This window comes from Scaptodrosophila lebanonensis, unplaced genomic scaffold (genome assembly GCF_003285725.1).
Source record: "Scaptodrosophila lebanonensis strain 11010-0011.00,11010-0021.00 unplaced genomic scaffold, SlebRS2 tig00001415-arrow-pilon, whole genome shotgun sequence".
NCBI lineage: Eukaryota > Metazoa > Arthropoda > Insecta > Diptera > Drosophilidae > Scaptodrosophila > Scaptodrosophila lebanonensis.
Genome location: NW_022060742.1, coordinates 9,690,526 through 9,707,444, shown reverse-complemented (window position 1 = coordinate 9,707,444; position 16,919 = coordinate 9,690,526). Strand labels below are relative to the sequence as shown.

The 16,919-nt window shown below is 40.5% G+C and overlaps 7 protein-coding genes across 7 annotated transcripts; 3 read left to right on the top strand and 4 right to left on the bottom strand.

Annotated features, from left to right (window-relative positions):
- Positions 1 to 51: 51 nt before the first annotated feature.
- LOC115632386 (E3 ubiquitin-protein ligase SHPRH) lies at positions 52 to 6,221 on the bottom strand. Its single transcript, XM_030529515.1, has 11 exons — positions 5,945 to 6,221; positions 3,998 to 5,885; positions 2,930 to 3,485; positions 2,691 to 2,865; positions 2,397 to 2,629; positions 2,064 to 2,216; positions 1,882 to 1,994; positions 1,580 to 1,820; positions 1,355 to 1,515; positions 877 to 1,048; positions 52 to 816 (listed from the first exon to the last, which is right to left on the bottom strand). The coding sequence occupies exons 1-10, from the start codon at positions 6,093 to 6,095 to the stop codon at positions 883 to 885; spliced, it is 3,837 nt and encodes a 1,278-aa protein (XP_030385375.1). The 5' UTR covers positions 6,096 to 6,221; the 3' UTR covers positions 52 to 816; positions 877 to 882.
- Positions 6,222 to 6,450: 229 nt separating this feature from the next.
- Positions 6,451 to 8,258, top strand: LOC115633148 (folliculin). Its single transcript, XM_030530558.1, has 3 exons — positions 6,451 to 7,785; positions 7,844 to 7,946; positions 8,003 to 8,258. The coding sequence occupies exons 1-3, from the start codon at positions 6,609 to 6,611 to the stop codon at positions 8,121 to 8,123; spliced, it is 1,401 nt and encodes a 466-aa protein (XP_030386418.1). The 5' UTR covers positions 6,451 to 6,608; the 3' UTR covers positions 8,124 to 8,258.
- LOC115633149 (60S ribosomal protein L18) lies at positions 8,205 to 9,133 on the bottom strand. Its single transcript, XM_030530559.1, has 3 exons — positions 9,116 to 9,133; positions 8,886 to 8,972; positions 8,205 to 8,814 (listed from the first exon to the last, which is right to left on the bottom strand). Exons 1-3 carry the CDS (start codon positions 9,116 to 9,118, stop codon positions 8,338 to 8,340), a joined length of 567 nt encoding a protein of 188 aa, XP_030386419.1. The 5' UTR covers positions 9,119 to 9,133; the 3' UTR covers positions 8,205 to 8,337.
- Positions 9,134 to 9,359: 226 nt separating this feature from the next.
- LOC115632857 (vesicle transport protein USE1) lies at positions 9,360 to 10,439 on the top strand. Its single transcript, XM_030530117.1, has 4 exons — positions 9,360 to 9,544; positions 9,611 to 9,813; positions 9,884 to 10,228; positions 10,292 to 10,439. Exons 1-4 carry the CDS (start codon positions 9,402 to 9,404, stop codon positions 10,333 to 10,335), a joined length of 735 nt encoding a protein of 244 aa, XP_030385977.1. The 5' UTR covers positions 9,360 to 9,401; the 3' UTR covers positions 10,336 to 10,439.
- A 450-nt stretch (positions 10,440 to 10,889) lies between these two features.
- LOC115632537 (dihydropteridine reductase) lies at positions 10,890 to 12,160 on the bottom strand. The gene is made up of 3 exons (XM_030529744.1): positions 11,809 to 12,160; positions 11,532 to 11,718; positions 10,890 to 11,473 (listed from the first exon to the last, which is right to left on the bottom strand). The coding sequence occupies exons 1-3, from the start codon at positions 11,890 to 11,892 to the stop codon at positions 11,037 to 11,039; spliced, it is 708 nt and encodes a 235-aa protein (XP_030385604.1). The 5' UTR covers positions 11,893 to 12,160; the 3' UTR covers positions 10,890 to 11,036.
- Positions 12,161 to 12,815: 655 nt separating this feature from the next.
- Positions 12,816 to 14,332, top strand: LOC115632163 (polycomb group RING finger protein 3). The gene is made up of 4 exons (XM_030529190.1): positions 12,816 to 13,216; positions 13,309 to 13,461; positions 13,515 to 13,798; positions 13,874 to 14,332. The coding sequence occupies exons 1-4, from the start codon at positions 13,111 to 13,113 to the stop codon at positions 13,997 to 13,999; spliced, it is 669 nt and encodes a 222-aa protein (XP_030385050.1). The 5' UTR covers positions 12,816 to 13,110; the 3' UTR covers positions 14,000 to 14,332.
- A 21-nt stretch (positions 14,333 to 14,353) lies between these two features.
- LOC115632161 (serine/arginine repetitive matrix protein 2-like) lies at positions 14,354 to 15,928 on the bottom strand. The gene is made up of 5 exons (XM_030529188.1): positions 15,866 to 15,928; positions 15,367 to 15,803; positions 14,989 to 15,303; positions 14,659 to 14,925; positions 14,354 to 14,595 (listed from the first exon to the last, which is right to left on the bottom strand). The coding sequence occupies exons 1-5, from the start codon at positions 15,897 to 15,899 to the stop codon at positions 14,485 to 14,487; spliced, it is 1,164 nt and encodes a 387-aa protein (XP_030385048.1). The 5' UTR covers positions 15,900 to 15,928; the 3' UTR covers positions 14,354 to 14,484.
- Positions 15,929 to 16,919: the final 991 nt, after the last annotated feature.

Sequence of the window (16,919 nt, the reverse complement as noted above, 5' to 3'; positions counted from 1 at the left end):
CCAAATCTTTAATTAATTTGATAGCTTTTAGATATCATGTAGGCTGTGATTCTTTTGTTAGATCTGTGGGTATAGTAACAAACTTTCCACTTCCAATTTGATTTCATATCTTCCTAGACCAAAACATGAAGAAAGAAATTTAGAAGTTGCACAGGACAATATTATCTATAGTAATATGACTATAGCGATTGTTCTCATAATTTCTGTAATATTACATTGGATTTACCACCCCTCCTTCTATTCTAACACCACATATCTTTTGCAACGATTTACAAGATACATATGTATGTATAATGGCCTAAGCCATTTGCTGTCTTTTCTTTTGGATATATAGATCAGCGATGGGCACGTAGTGGCTCTTTGGGCTTCCAGGGATCTTTCCGTTATGTTTTAGTAAGTGGCGCCAGCCAGGCGCACAAGCAAAAGATCGAGCGCGAAAATACATGTAGTTGTCGCCAGCCAGACACACAAGCAGATTGATGCAAAAACAAAATACACATAGTTCCTGTGTCGTTGCTCGATTTTCAGTAGCATTTATTCAGAAGTCTAGCGGTAATTTTTGTTGTAGGGATCTCGATTTGAAATTTCGTACCCACCGCTGATATAGATCGTGAAATATGATATGATAATCGAGCGTTCTTACAATAGAAATATACCATTGTAATGGTATTTTCCATAGGTTTCGATTCGTAATTAATTCTTCTTAATTCGTTGTAAATAAATATTATCACAAGAAGATCATTTTGAAGTGTTTGAGAGCGGTGAGGTGCGGGCAGGCTATTTTCGTGGAGTATTCGGAAGTTTTGACTTCTTAAGCTATGGGTAGTGATGAATGATCAATAGAGGTGGAAATTTGAAAAATTAATTGGCACTTACTCAAAACTATTTGTTTTCTTTAAGTTTGAACAGCTCCTTTAGGCTTTCAAGTGTCATATTCTCCAAGTCCCAGTGCGTAGATAAAGTCTTATTGTCATCGGCCGAAGCAATCAGCGACAGAATATTTTCTTCTATTGTACCATTAACGATAAAGCGATGGACAGTTGTGGGCCTGTTTAAAATACATTTATATACATAAAAATCAATTCACTCTATATTTTAAAATATATTTCTTAGATTACATAAATATCTCAAAAGGTAACACTTTTGACACATCAATTTAGATCATATTCCATCAGATTAGTATCTGTAATTCGATGGAGTTACTTCAGCTATGATTGAATATATTAATAAACCAAATGTGGTTCATTCCTAGTAGCAGCTTTATGCCTTAATATATAATTACAATATTTAGAGGGCGCAGGAAATAGTAAATGTTATTTATTAGATTGATAGTGCCAGATAACTTTTAACTTACTTTGTCTGACCAAACCGATGAACGCGTCCAATCGCTTGCAATTCTTCGCCTGGATTCAGAATGGGCTCGACTAGAAAGACATGCGTCGCCTCAATTAGATTCAATCCTTTCGAGCCACGAGAGAGAGGCATCAGCAAGCAAGTAATATTACGGTTGGCATCCTATAACAAAACGACTAGGACTTCGAATCAAACGAATACAAAATCGTAATATTTAAAAACAAACCTTAAATTCTTCAATATCGCGATTCGTACATTTGTTGCGATATTCGACATCATTTTGGCCCAAGGCCTGCGCAATGTGCTTAAGGATAGATTGCCATTGTGAGAATATTAATATTTTTGCTTTATTTTCCTCGGAACTGTCTGCCTTCAGACTTAACACCTTTCTCACAATATATGCTATTTTACTCGAAAAATTTCCTGCCAGAGCCTTTGTTTTAGCCGACCGCGCCGCGTAATAAATTCTGTAATATGTCAAAAGAGAGATTGTGGAGAGTTCCAAATATTTTGATTGTAATAACATACTGTGGAGACTCCTGGCGACATATTGGACATTTACTTATGGTTTCCTTAGATGACATCCTCATTTTATCTAGACAATGTTGGCATATAAAGTGACCGCAGACAAGCACAACGTACTGAAACATGTAAAATATTAAACGGCTTGTACAGGCTTGGAGTTAATGGTCTGAAGGGTTTTTACTTACACGATCATCATCCTGAGTCTGACAAATGGGACAGACTTTGTCATTGGTGTCCTCTTTTAAATGCTTCAAATATTTGAGACGTCCAGCTAAACGGGTAAAATTTAATTGAGCTTCGTTTACATTTGCTAAATTGTTCTCCATCAGTTCATCCAACTGAATTTAAATGGGAATAATTATTGTTAGTGATGTATTTAACTGCCTTTTAAAAGAATCAAGAATAATGTTGTTAAATAGGCAAAAACATATCTATACTACAACGTATTTCTTTAGAAGTTTCAACGCATATTAATGAAATTACATAAATTTGTGTGCAAACTTGTTGTTTAAAGATACCTGACACTCCAAAACTCGATAGTTAGACTGTTCATCCGGATTGTCAGTTAGCAAAATGCGCATTTTACACATTTCCAGCTCATCGAATGCCTTCACCACATACTCAACTTCGATCCAGTACTTAATCTGAAGTTTGCTAAGATTTTGTAAACAATTCAGTGTCTCCAATTTATTGCTGCACTCCGTTTGCCATGTGTGGAACTCAGTTTTCGAGCGTATAAACATTAAGATTACTGTAAAAGACAAAGCTTTTGATTAACAAACATAAAGATTACTAAACTGGCTTATAAACACCTTTGATGAGAGTCATCTCAACACTGGGCTTTTCCACACCATCTGTTACAGTGGCCTCCTTTTCCAGCTCTTTGTCAAATAACAGGCACTCAAACTGATTGATCTGATCCCTAATCGTGCACAAACGACACCGCTTTTTCTTTGGTTTTTCATTTGTCATTTTGGGATTGTCTTCCTATAAAAAAAATTAAAGATAATTTTTAGCTTTGATCTGAAAATTGTATTCTACATGCACTTACCAGAATATCTGCCAAGTGGCAATCAGAGATACTACTAATGAAATTTGTCACTTCCAATGACAAACTATCTCCTTTCTCTACGGCTCCACAAGCCGTGCTCATTATGCTGCTTAGATCCTGGAATTCCTTGCGCAGTTTGTTTTTGAGCTTTAGCAGTTTTTGGTACCATGTATCTATGATATATATTATGCCTGACATTGATGAAACATTTTGCAGTTTCTCGGTCGAAACATTCTGACGAATAAATACATCGAGGGTCCTATTCCATAAAGCATCGTGAAATGCCGTACTTTCTGTAATCAGTGTAGCTAACAACTCAATAATATTGGCGGAGAATTCTTGCTCTAAGCGCTCCAAGTCCTCAAGTTTTGTCTCATACGCTCCTCCGGCTGACCTCAACACTTTCGTATTATCCTCGAGATATTTCCATTCCAACTTTTTCAAGTGCGTTTGGTATTTTTCCAACTCCTCATCTTTCATTCCTTCTTGGGTGGGAGCCAAGTTAGTGGCCTGTATTATGTTATGGAGTGCATGTATTTGGAGCACACTGTCCACGCTGTAAGCAACAAGAAGATAGACTTTATTTTTAAACCATATTATAGACATAGCAGTAAATTTCATTATTTAAAATCTAATTAGGATATCCCACTTTTAATTAATATATCTTTCTACGCAGATAGATGCATAGATTTGTGGTTGGGGAGATGGTTTCTGAGGTTATATATAAAATGAGCAGTGAAAATGGAAGACAGTAAGGATGTAAAGGCACATCTGCGTGCAGTCCTACTGGAAGTGGGTGTGAAGTTCAGTTGTGTTTATCAGAAATATCTTTGCTGCTACAACAAATATTTTTGGGATTTAGTTTTAAAATATACTCCAATATGCGTGACTATAGCTTTTACTTACTTTTAAAGATATATCATATATCTTATATGTATATATTTTGGCATGATATATTATTCTAAACTGTAGTTCTAACCCAAAATTCTAGTTCTTAGTAGTAAGTTGTTAATTAAATCTAAAGTAACTTAAGATTTACCATTACGTAGTAATTTCTATACTACTTACGAAATTTGTTCCTCATTGTAATCTTGAGCCAATTTTAAGACCAGCTTATAGTACTTAGCAGCCATCTGGTAATTGTTCCTTATGAAGAAAATAGCTGCCATGCCATTGTAGGATGAAGCCCATGTACGCAGCTGAGATTTGCATTCCACTTCGTTGGTGGCCTTTAAATGCGATAAAAGCTCTTGAGGATTTAGATACTCCGTTGTAGAAACATTGTTGTTGAGCACGACTGGCACAGAACACGTTTGGCGTATGCGCAGAAATGGTTTAAGAATCAATTTTAGCAGCTGCGGTGAGATGGAGGCCAGGCGCGACGTGTTGTCGTTGGGATTGTAGCGGGTGTGCTTTGCCACAGCGGCGAGAAACTGATCCGAGCACTTAAAGTGTTCCTCCCGATAGTATAAGGACTCAACATTGCTGAGCTCGAGACGATGGACAACCTCGGTTTGTGGTGGAATGCCCAATTCATGCTCTACCTTCGATTTGCATGTGCGCCACATGCAAGGCTGAAGAATCTCCATCAAGGCATCAGTGTTGTGATTTAGCAAAAACGAATTAGCGACTGTTTGCCAGGCTTCTAAAGGCTCACAACCGTCGACAAAGCCAACAAATCGCAGGAGAGGCGCCAGATCGTCAATGGACCGTTGAATAGGGGTGCCTGTGACGGCCCAGCGATTAATTGCCGGCAATTTGCGCACCATTTCAGCCACCTGTGACGTGTTGCTCTCCACCATTTGGGCCTCGTCCAGGCACACTCGCCACCACTTCACCATAAGCAGTGGAGAGATGGGACGCATAAAACGGGGCTGGTGTCGCATTGTGCGATCCGATACGTAATCCCTCGTATGATAAATCTCGCTACGCAATATGCTATAGTCTGTCAGCACAATGTCGTATTTGGCCAACTCCAGAGGACTAATCCAACTGCCAGAATGCAGTCCTGTATAGAGCAGAACCATCGGCGGGGGAGATATGTGTCTGCTAATCTCATAAAACCATTGCATTTTGATAGCACTGGGCGACACAATAATTGTAGCCCCGGATTCTACCAGATCGGTGACTGCCAATTCTGTCCAGCATTCCGGACACATGTATGAATCTTCATTGAATTCATCTTTATGCCGAACACAGTGTTTGTGTTGCCATAAATGGCAACGACTGCACTGCACAGAGGGCTTCCGTTTCTTTGTGCAAATACACAACTCAGCATCCTGAACACACCTCCGTTTCAGCGGTATCTCGTCTTGCATTTCGTCTATCAGGTTGTACCAGTATGCGTTGCTTACATCGCGTCTGGGATTAAGCATAACCAATGCGAGCAGCTCTACTGTCTTACCTAGACCCATTTCATCGGCTAATATGCCACCAGGAGGCACGGAGATTTGTGGCAGTGTTCCCGTATAGGCATCGAAATGCAGGCAGTACTTGTGCTTTAATACTTCACTTTTTCCATCAATGGATTTGTAGACAACGTAATAAGCTGGAAGCTCCGTCGCTTCTTGTTCTCTACTAAGCATCCATTTGACGGTACATTCCTGATATTGGCGTAGTGTCGACTTAAAACTGGATGGAATTGAAATTGATGAATCCATTCCTTGGAATGTAGTCTGGTGCCGGTTATAGAGTGCATCGTATAGCTTTGTGGTTACATAGCTTTGTAGGACTCTTTGGTGCTGTTGCTCTGCCACCTCGAACTCCAAACTGGGAGTGTAGTTTGTAAAAATGATAGGAAACAGCTTGGACGCGACTTCAAGCTCTATGGCACGAGCTCTGCATTTGGTAAACCAATGGTAAACCAGTACAAGAGTCGTTGCACAAAACAATCCTTCTCCAGCCGAACTCTGGGAAACGGCTTTGAAGCGAAGCTTAGATGTACGAGCATCCCTGCCTGGAAATAAAGAATTTAAGATTGGAAAGCTGATGGACAATCGCAGCAAATAATCTTACATTTGAAGATGCACTCGATCACAGTCTTTGCCTTTTCCGCCAGATATGCCTTTAAGCGCCACTGTTTTTTTCCAAAATCAAAGTCCGAATCCACTGAACTACCAGTGCATTCATCTGCAATTTCACATAGTACCACACTCTGCCCATCCATAATGGACAAAATTTAAACAATACAAAGCCTACACGGAAATCGCGCTCGGAACTATAAACAAAGAGGAACAGTGAACTATTGAACTAGAACGTCAACTCTTTACCGGTGATTCCTGCTGAGAGAACATTAAAGGGCATTCAAACTCTATTAGAAACCATAACATGAACTGTGAATTAAATACGTAATGTTTGTCAATTATTCTGCAGTAAATAAACTGCAATTATTAAACGTATTAATATAGTATGCACAAAAGCATTCCGATACTAATCGATATTCGTGAGTTGAGTTTATCGAACAATGCAAATCCCTACAAAGATTTTGCTAATGATAACAATTGTTATTGCAACGGTTTTAGGCAGGATCCAATCAAATATGCATCTGTTGTGCTGTTTCATGGATAAGACCCTTTAAGGATTTTACTGTAAGGAATAAGAAGAGATTTACGTACATATGTATGTATGTATGCTTCGCAAACTCGTGACTAACTGCTGGTAAGCCCCCTCTCCATTCGTTATGAATGCTGTGATTGCTCTTTGTCACTTCTGCGAGGCGCACGGTCCATGCGCAATATTCTGTACACAGACGCTGCGAGATACCAAAATCGAGGATCTCCAGCTAGACCAACAACAACATAGTCAAAAGGAATGCTCAGCTTGCAACTATACTACAACAACGGGACGAAATAATATTTACAGTAAGGACACAGAGAGTGGCGCTACTTTTTTGAGTACGCAAACATCTGTGCTGCCGGAAGTGGCGACATTGGTGAAGCAAGCGGCTGTTCGTAGTCTTAGCTGCGAAATAAACACCAATAAGGATAAGGATGGTGGATTCGTATTCTTTGGGGACTCAGCCCGCGGCCATGTATTGAGCCATACATTTCGAGTGTGCGATTTGCAGACTCGCGGCTTTTATCAACTCTTCTCGATTATTGTGCTTATGAAGGACAAATACTTTTTGCTAAATATAAAACCGTTTCTGGCAGAGCACCTGAAAAAAATCTCGTCAGAGTTGCAGGCTGCCGCCCAGCGGACTAAGGAGGCAGAAGAGGTCAATTACTCGGCACGTCAAAGGCGTTTGTCAGGCGCCCAGTTTCTAATGCCAACGCCACGTTCATTGGTGGAATTAACCTGCGAGCAGAATGTCTTCGCCCAGCTGCATTCCCATTTTGCCTGGATACTGCTGGCTGGGTCACGATTCCTCACGGAGCATGTGACCTTTGGCAACCTGCCCTGGCTACCACCGCAAAGCAGTGGCCGACCACCTGCCCAACGCCTCACCTACAACAGCTCCACCCTGCCCATGATAGAGAAGTACGAGGAGAGCATTGACGATCAGGAGGAGTTCTTCTCGCTGCGGCACATTAAGCAAGTAGTGCGCAAGGATGACTTTGCTAACGTTTGCTACTGCGCTCTCACCGGCGTCAAGATTATTGTGCGTGGCGCACCTGAGCGCACGTTTAACTTCATGATGTGCCTTAAAAAACTACTCCCCGAACCTATGCACAACTTGATGCGCATAGATGCACAGCATCAGCATTCAATAAGCTCCGAGTACAAGATAATTTCAGTGTCGAATGATATAGCTGTACCTGTTGCTAGCAGTTCGGTGTTTCGCATCGATTTTTTGGACGAGCACCTCAATGGACACGACGTGTCTGTCAAGTGGCAAGGCGAACTGCCCAGAAAATGTAAGTAAGCCACTTTCTATTTATAAAGCAAGTTAAAAGGCTCATCTCCACATTTCAGTGCCGGATCTAATGGTGAAGTTGCAGAGGGCGGTGGAGGAGAAAACATTCACTGAATTGGTGCTCAATAAACAGACTAAAGTACACATAGAGGAGTGGAAGAAGTAAGTGGCATTGTTTATGGTTTCCAATTATGTTGCCTGAATTCTCCTCTTTGTAGCAAAGTCAAATGCTTGAATCATGCGAAGTCTACAAGTGTCCAGACCAAGTTGAAAAAGGTGCTCGGCGTGCAGCCCCAGGATCAGCCGCTTATCAATTACTGGAGCACGCATCTACACTAAAGAATTTTGTATATATAACGTTTCAGACGCTTATTAATTACTGGAGCACGCATCTATACTAAGTTTGTATATAAAATATCGTTTCACTTTTTGGAATAAAAATTCTTTATTGCCCACGAGAGTGCAACAACACAATTACCGATTCCGACTGACTTTTTTTAATCAATATCTTAACCAAAAAGTGACAAACGGGTCCTGGTCCAGTTTTAACTGCTTACTTCTTGTAGCCACAGCTAGAGCGACGACCACGAGCACGTTCGAACTTACGTCCCTTAGAGCGTACATAGGGGCGGGTGTGCGAATGGGGTACACCAGGTGCCTTGCCGAAGTGCTTGCAGGCAGTACGAGCGGTACGCTTTCCTTGCAGCAACAAAGTATTTTTGCCTGTGGGCGAGCGCAATGCCAGCTGATCAAAAGTCAAAACCTCGCCGCCGGCCTTTAGGATACGCTCGCGAGCCGTCTCCGTCACATGCAGAGCACACAGTGTCAATTTAGGGACCTTCAGAAGACGCACATCATTGGTGACGCTACCAACAACCACAACGGTGGATTCGGGCTGCTTGGCGACATTGAAGAACCGAACGACACGCTGCAGCGACATTGGTGGCCTATTGATTTTGCTCATGAACAAACGCTTCAGAATGATGCGATTGAACTTCTTGTTGGTGCGTCGCTGCAGGAAGCGGTACAGCTGCAAATTAAATTAAAATTAATGCGATTTTTGGATTCTGGTTTAATTTCATTTAAGAGTTTCACACTCACCTTGACGAGCAAGCGCAGGTAAACATCCTGTGATTTTGGCTCGGTTCTGCGAACCTTGCGATCGTACTTGTGGCTGATATCAATACCCTGCAAACCAAACAAAATTTCATTACTATCTAGTTGCTAACGACTTCAATTTAATATCCTCCGACTGCCAAAAGATATTTCGCATTCGTGTTTTGGATGTTTACAAATTATTTTCTGCCTTTGGAAAAGAATCCGTCGCTTACCATTTCGGCGACCGGAAAAAGAAAGAGACGGGCATACAAAATGACAGCTATTTGACAGTTCTGATACTGGCTGACAAATGCTCAATGCGCTGTAACGGTTAGCGGCCTAGCAAACATCCAGCATGACTGGCGGAGTTGCCACAGTTTTATATTGCCTTTAGCCGTGCTAAAACTGCAATAGAAAAAGAAAACAATGACTCTTTTATGGTGAAGTGGCATTACCATCATATTTGTTGTTCGTCGTGTCCTCTATATGTTTAATGTTTTTTAGTTTTAAATCGCTAAAATGGCTACAAAATTGAACGTTAACATTCGGACACTGCTTACCAACTGTGAGGAGCTCGCTAAGAGTGAAGACAATTTTTGGCGCCTGCAAAAATTCATTAAGTCCCTCGATACAATGATTGCTGAGCTGGTGGCAATGGAAGAGTGAGTAAGCCGTTGAAGATTGTGAAGCCTTCCCCAAGTCATGCCTTACATATGTATATAAAACAGCCCGCAAAGTGCAGCTAAAATACCGAGCTACACAGATCGAGTAGCTGCTTTAAAGCTGGCCACAAATTACACAGACCACACCCAAAACAATGCGTCGGGAGGGGCTCGCAATAGCAACGAAGCTGGCGAAAATGCACTAAAGGAGATACGCCAGATACAGGACACTAAGCAATACAATGAACTGCGGAAGGATCTGCTACAAGGTGCCATGGGACTTGCATGTAGCTACCATTTCAATCGGCATTATTTAACGATATAATTGCATTTATACAGATGGGGACTCATTGCGGCGGCGACGTGGCCCCGATAATGCATTGGGGGCCAACTCGGCAGCGACGACGACTGACAATATGAACGAGGCTGTCAAGTATTACAATAGTGCTCAGGAGAAAATTACCGAACACATGCTCTCACTGACACGCAACCTGAAGGAGCAGACCGAGACTGCGAATCGTATAATAAGACGCGATACAGAAGTGGTGTCTCGATCAACGGGTATGGCAGATAGGAATATCAACTCACTTGGCAAGGAGGCAGAAAAGTTGGAACAGCATTCGCGCAAGGCCTATAAATGTTGGCTGTGGCTAATGATAGTCTTCGTTATTGTGGTTTTTATTGGTTAGTACTTAGGGGCGTAGAATTGTGGAACTTAAAAAATAAAAATTAATTTTTTTTTTTCAGGTATGGTACTTTTTATGAAAATAATGAAAAAGAAAAAAACGTAAAACTATTGGAAGCTGTTGATAATAAAAATAAAATCAGATTAAATCAATATAAAATAAAACTTGTGGAATACTTGTACAAATACAGTGAACGTTTAAATACTAAATAGTGTTTTAACTAAATTTTCAAAAATTTTACAATGATAATTTTTGGAAAACCGCTAAATATAATACATATATTAGCACTAATGCAATTTTGAAACATAAAATAATTAAAAATATGAGAAATGGTACGATCAGTCAGTGATAGCGATATCTTCTTCCCCAATAGCAATTCACGTCTCCTGCACGCATTTTGAACTTTTTTTTCATAAACACCAACATTTTTACATAATTAAAGAATTTGGAAAGCAGGCAACATGTTTTTATTTATTTTATTTTACATATGTTTTTGGTAGACTCTTGATTATATTTTTAAGCACTAAAAACCTTAGCTAGAAAGCAGGCTTCGAAATGGCTTCTCCAAAACTGCCAGCCAATACACACTGTGCGTTTCGTGTACGAGTTCAAAAGGTTATCCACATCCTAATGGTGTAAGCAATAAACATACACAATAATCTTAAGCCACAAACAAGTTTATTTATAGTTTTTGTTCAGCACCAAGCCAAAATGTATATACATGAGTATGGATATTTATATTTGTAGTCGTATCATTTTTTAAATTGGGCTTCCAATAGTCAGGATCTAGTCTGATCTGTGTCGCCTTATTCTGCAGCTACTAATTTTGTAACACCATTCGTTGTGATGAGTTGCAACAGCGACCCTGTTTTCGGACGATCCAGCGACTGTGTCCATTTTTGAAACAGCTCGGCAACATCTGTGAGTGGTGTCCATGTGCTGAAATCGGCTTTTGGCATCCACTTTCGATTCATGGGCGTATCCAAGGTAACTGGCAAAATAGCCACGACAATGGCATCCGTTGGAAGACCAGAATTTTCGCCAGCGAGAGAACGTGTGAGCTGATGGACCGCTGCCTTGGCCATTCCATAGCCAATCATGCCTGGTGTGCCTTCGAGGGCAGGCTTCGCACCAGTGAGCGCCAGCAGACCACCATCCTTTAAATGTTGAGCGGCAACTGTTGCGGATATACTAGAGGTCCATACGCTCTGACGCCACATCAGATCAGCATTTTTGGCCAAGTCTATGAATGAAAAAAATCCCGTATAATGCTAGTCCCATCGAGCTCCACTAAAACGTACCTTTCTTAGCATTGCCTCCTGCCCAACCACCAGCCACACAGATCACAGCATCGAGTTTCTCACCGTTTAAAGTTTCGCCCACCTTGCCAACAATTTCTGACTCCTGTTCCGCCCAATTGCTATCGCGAGGCACCACAATGCTCACATCAGCCTTCTCGTTTTCACTCAAGTCAATGCTGCCGACCCACTAAAGTTTGAAGGTTGCAAAATTAACAACAAAATTCAACAAACATTGTTCTTGAGTAATAAGGCCAATTAAGTGAAAGGTAACACTCACGTAGTCTTTGTTTTTAAAGTGTTCAACACACGCTGCACCTAGCGCGCCCTTTCCTCCGTAAACTAATACTCGACCAGCGGACATTATGCGATTTTTGATTGCTCCACAAGTAGCCAGCTTCACGGTTGGGATTCAACTGAACTAAAGACTTTGCTGTATGACTCAAACAGAGCTTTGAATTTAGCCGTGATATCAAAATCAAGTTTAACACGGAGACAACAACGACTTCAACTTTGAGAACGAGATGTGAATGACTCGTAATGCTGCTAAGTTCGCTTGCTTACTAATTATAAAAATAACCGGCACTGATCATACGTAATACGAGGCGGGTGATAATTCGAATATTTATTCAAAAGGAGAACTGGAACTTAAATACACATAAACAACAATCGAGCAACAAGTAAAAAATCAATACAATTGCAGCTGCACATCGAACAGGGTAACTCAAGTCCAGACAATAAATACTCGATATGAGGAATTGAGATGCACGGCAACAACTGTAACTGAAGTACAAATTCTACGTTTATTATTACTTATATATTTTAAAAACACTTGCAAAATTCTGGTTTCTCAGTTGTTGAATTGTTTTTGTAAATACGCAAATTATTCGATTACTTGTTTTTAAACGCATTTAATAGATGTACATACATACATATATACATTGATATGTATGTATGTACATAATTTCAACCGCTCTTGGAGAGGAGCGCTTTCACTTTAAAAATAACAGCCAATACTATGTCAGGGTTTTCTTATAGAATAAGCAACAAAGAAACATTAAAAATATATAAAATATTATATTATAATAAATATATTTTATACATTTATACATATTTAAAAAACCTTTTATCTAAAGAACTTGTTTGCGGAATTTCCATAACAAAGTAAAGGCAATTTGCTTTTCGCATTCAGCATTCAATCAACCAACGTGACCGGGGAGATCAAGTACCCGTAATTTAGTCACTGCTACACTTGTTCGGCTCATCGCTAATCTCTAACCCCAACACGTACACACAATTTTGTCGTGATTTCTTTTATTTGTTTAAATTTCATTTTGTGAAATGTGCAATTGTAAATAATTAAAGTTAACACAAATATGTTACGTGTTTTCTTTGTGTGTATATTTTCGTTGTGTCCCATTTTATTGTAAAACCCCGCAATAAACTGCACCAGCGGGGGCAATAAACGCAGCGTTCTTGGTGCGCTGGCAGAGCGAGATAAAATAGTTTTCCACTTAGTAGAAAAACTCTGCTGTTATTGTTGGCGGTTTAATCGTGCAAACAAATAAACTGACCTACGGAAATGGAGCGGCGGGTTAAGCTAAAAACTATCAATCCCCACATTACGTGTAAAATCTGCGGCGGCTATTTCATCGATGCGACAACAGTGACGGAGTGCTTGCACACATGTGAGTAATGAATCCCGCACCTGCACCGGCTACACCCCCCAATCAACAGAGATAATATTCGTATTCTTTTGTTATTCCTATTTGGCCGATAGTCTGCAAGAGCTGCTTGGTAAAGCATCTGGAGGAGAAGAAAACATGCCCCACCTGCGATAATATTATACACCAGTCACACCCGCTGCAATACATCAGCTTTGATCGCACCATGCAGGACATTGTGTACAAATTGGTGCCGAAACTGCAAGAGGGTAAGTGCCCATATTTTAACACTAGCGTATTGCTAAACAATTAATTTACACAGATGAATCCCGACGCGAGCGAGACTTCTACAAAAGCCGAAATATGCCGTGCCCGAAGGATATAACGCAGAACCACGAGGAGGACAACGAGAAGGTCATGGAAGCGCATGCTGAATCCGATTTTCATCGTTTGGACGAACAGGTTAACGTGTGCCTAGAGTGTATTAGCAATAACTTTAAGAATTTGCAACGGCGCTTCATACGTTGCAGCTCTCAGGCGACAATAACACACCTGAAAAAACTTGTCGCCAAGAAAATATTAAATGGAATCGAAAAGTACAGAGAAGTGAGTATAGTACAGTGCAGTAATATAATTGCAACAAGCGTGACCACTAACCAAATCGAATTGTATCTGTATTAGATCGACATTTTGTGCAACGAAGAGCTCTTAGGCAAAGACCATACGCTGAAATTTGTATACGTGACGCGTTGGCGTTTTAGAGATCCCCCTTTGCGGTTGCAGTTTCGTCCCAGAGTCGAGCTCTAACAGAAGAACTTCTGAAACAATCTCGTACTGCATTTAAGCTGCATGCGAGCCATTGGTGCGCGTCACAAAAATGATCTATTTTTATAATTTATTGACAAAGTGCTCAGTGTGGCGCATTAATTTTAAGAGTCCTAGTTGTAATTTTCAAAATTTATGTAAATGTTTCTATTGTAAAAAGTCCTAATTACGTACATACTTGTAGATGTTAATATGCTAGTGTCTTCGTGTGAATTATTTCATTACCTTCCTATACTGTATTTTTAAAATAATTGCAATATCTGTATATGTATGTCTTCTTTTTTAGTTTCAAATATATACATATTTATTATTTTATTCCATTTTGTTTTTGTACAACACACGAATGTATATAGCAGTTGAGTAAATACATTTTTAAATATTTAAGAACTAAAGCGTCTATAATTATTTCATTAACTAAAACGAGGATTGTTCGGACGTGATCGGTGTCTATGAGACATCGGGGGCGGTCAATATGCTCCGAAGTAACTAGGTGGTGGCGGCAGGCGTCCTCTAAACTGATCCCACGGCGGATGGTGGTGTATGGGGAATGACAAAGGTGCGTACATGGCATTAAAAAGCTGTTTAGAAATAAATATAAAGTAAACATAGTCGGCGGATAACTACTATCGATAACTACTAACATAACCATAGGGATCGGCGGCTGGCACCGGGACTGGCACACTTATTATGGGAGGTGCGGGCGAACGCCAACGTGTGCGCCGACGAGGCGAACAGTCTCGGGAAGATGTATCTCTTGAATAGCTACGTCGACGTTCACTGGTTGTTGAGCCTCTTTGATTAGCATTCCTGTCCTGATAACGACGACCGCATGAGGTTCTACGAGTTCTTCTCTCTCTGGAACGTGATCTGGATCTAGTTCTTTTCTCCAGGTCTCTCAGATGATCATGCTGTTTAGAAATAAATATAAAGTCAACATAGTTGGCGGATAACTACTATCGATAACTACTAACATAATCAAAGGGAAAATCAGCGGCTGCCACCGGGACTGGCACTGTTATAATGCGAGGTGCGGGCGAACGCGAACGTGTGCGCCGACGAGGCGAACGATCTCGCGAGGATGTATCTCTTGAATAGCTACGTCGACGTCGACGTTCACTGGTTGTTGATCCTCTGTGATTAGCATTCGTGTCCTGATAACGACGGTCGCAAGAGGTTCTACGAGTTCTCTCTCTGGAACGTGATCTGTGTCTAGTGCTATCTTTTCCACGTTTCGGAGACTTTGATGTGCGTTTTGTTCTTTTCTCCAGGTCTCTCAGACGATCATGCTGTTTAGAAATAAATATAAAGTAAACATAGTCGGCGGATAACTACTATCGATAACTACTAACATAACCATAGGGAAAATCGGCGGCAGGCACCGGGACTGGCACTGTTATAATGCAAGCTGCGGCCGAACGCGAACGTGTGCCCCGACGAGGCGAACGGTCTTGTGAGGATGTATCTCTTGAATAGCCACGTCGACTTTCACTGGTTGTTGAGCCTCTGTGATTTGAATTCCTGTCCTGATAACGACGATCGCATGAGGGTCTACGAGTTCTTCTCTCTCTGGAACGTGATCTGGATCTAGTGCCGACTTTTTCACGTTTTGGCGGAGACTTTGATGTGCGTTTTGTTCTTTTCTCCAGGTTTCTCAGACGATCATTCTCCCGTTTCGCGTTACCGATGAAATATGGCAGCTTTTCCAGGCGCTCTATATGACGTGTATACGAAGTTGACGACGATACTTCATTATCCTGTTTGTCGTCAAAAATATGAATTTGCAGCACTAAAAACAAAAACAAAATTGTTTACACTTTTTGTCTTCACTTTCAAATTGATGATACGGACCTCGTGCAGTATATCCACTGCTGTCTGGGTCCATTTTGAATAAATAAAAAAAAAAACAATAATATTCTTCAATTGCACTAGTAAATAATGTAGGGATGAAAGAAAACATCGATTTTTTTTGCTTTCGATGCATCGTCGACCCATCGATGTTTGTCCAACATCGAACATTTTTCATGTTTTGTTGGGTGGTCACATTTCTTTGTATGGTTTACCGGAAAAGGTACATATATTCGTATTTTAAATTTTTTGATGTTTTCATTAAAATGTTGAAAATGCGTAACTGCAAAGTGTCCGATTGATTTGTTTTTAAACTGTATATAATTAGTTAATTATTAATTAAAACATACGAGCTCATCAAAATAAAATACTACGACAGCCTCTTTTGATTTGAAAAATTTCTGTGATTTTCTCCTCAATATGAGCCTTTGTTTTCTATGAAAAGTTAATTTTTCAATAAATCGCTCCATCGATGTTTTTTGCAATGCATTAACCATGCATTTATTTTTTACTTCCCTTCGACTTACATCCCTAAAGGAATGCCGGTCAAAAAATTCGTTACATTGGAATACCGGTTACTCTCCTGCTTATCTCAAGCGCGGCTTCATCAGCACCGTCGAGTCCACAGATATACCGGCAAATGCTGGTTATAAAATTTAAATGCGCCTAATAAGGGGCCCGCTGACAGCTAACACACAGCACCCATGGTCAGGAAACTAGCGCCCCCAGTAATAGTGTTACAATCACTACTGACGAGCTGAAATCCCGGCCCCTGAATGCCCAGACGCATGACCAAACGTTTGTTGGACGTATTCTTCCCTTTCATCGATTTGCGCACAACAGTCCTCAATTTGGTGCTACCCCAACACAAGTTCGTGTGGGTGACCTTTAAGGGTAAAAGCTTTTCGTGTTTATGGCTGAACTCACTGGAATTTGAACTACGTGAGATGCTGCGACCGGTTCCACTCAATTGTAAAAACTCCTAATTATGTACACATGTGAATTATTTCATTACCTTCCTGTACTGTATTTTTAAAATAATTGCAATATTTATGTT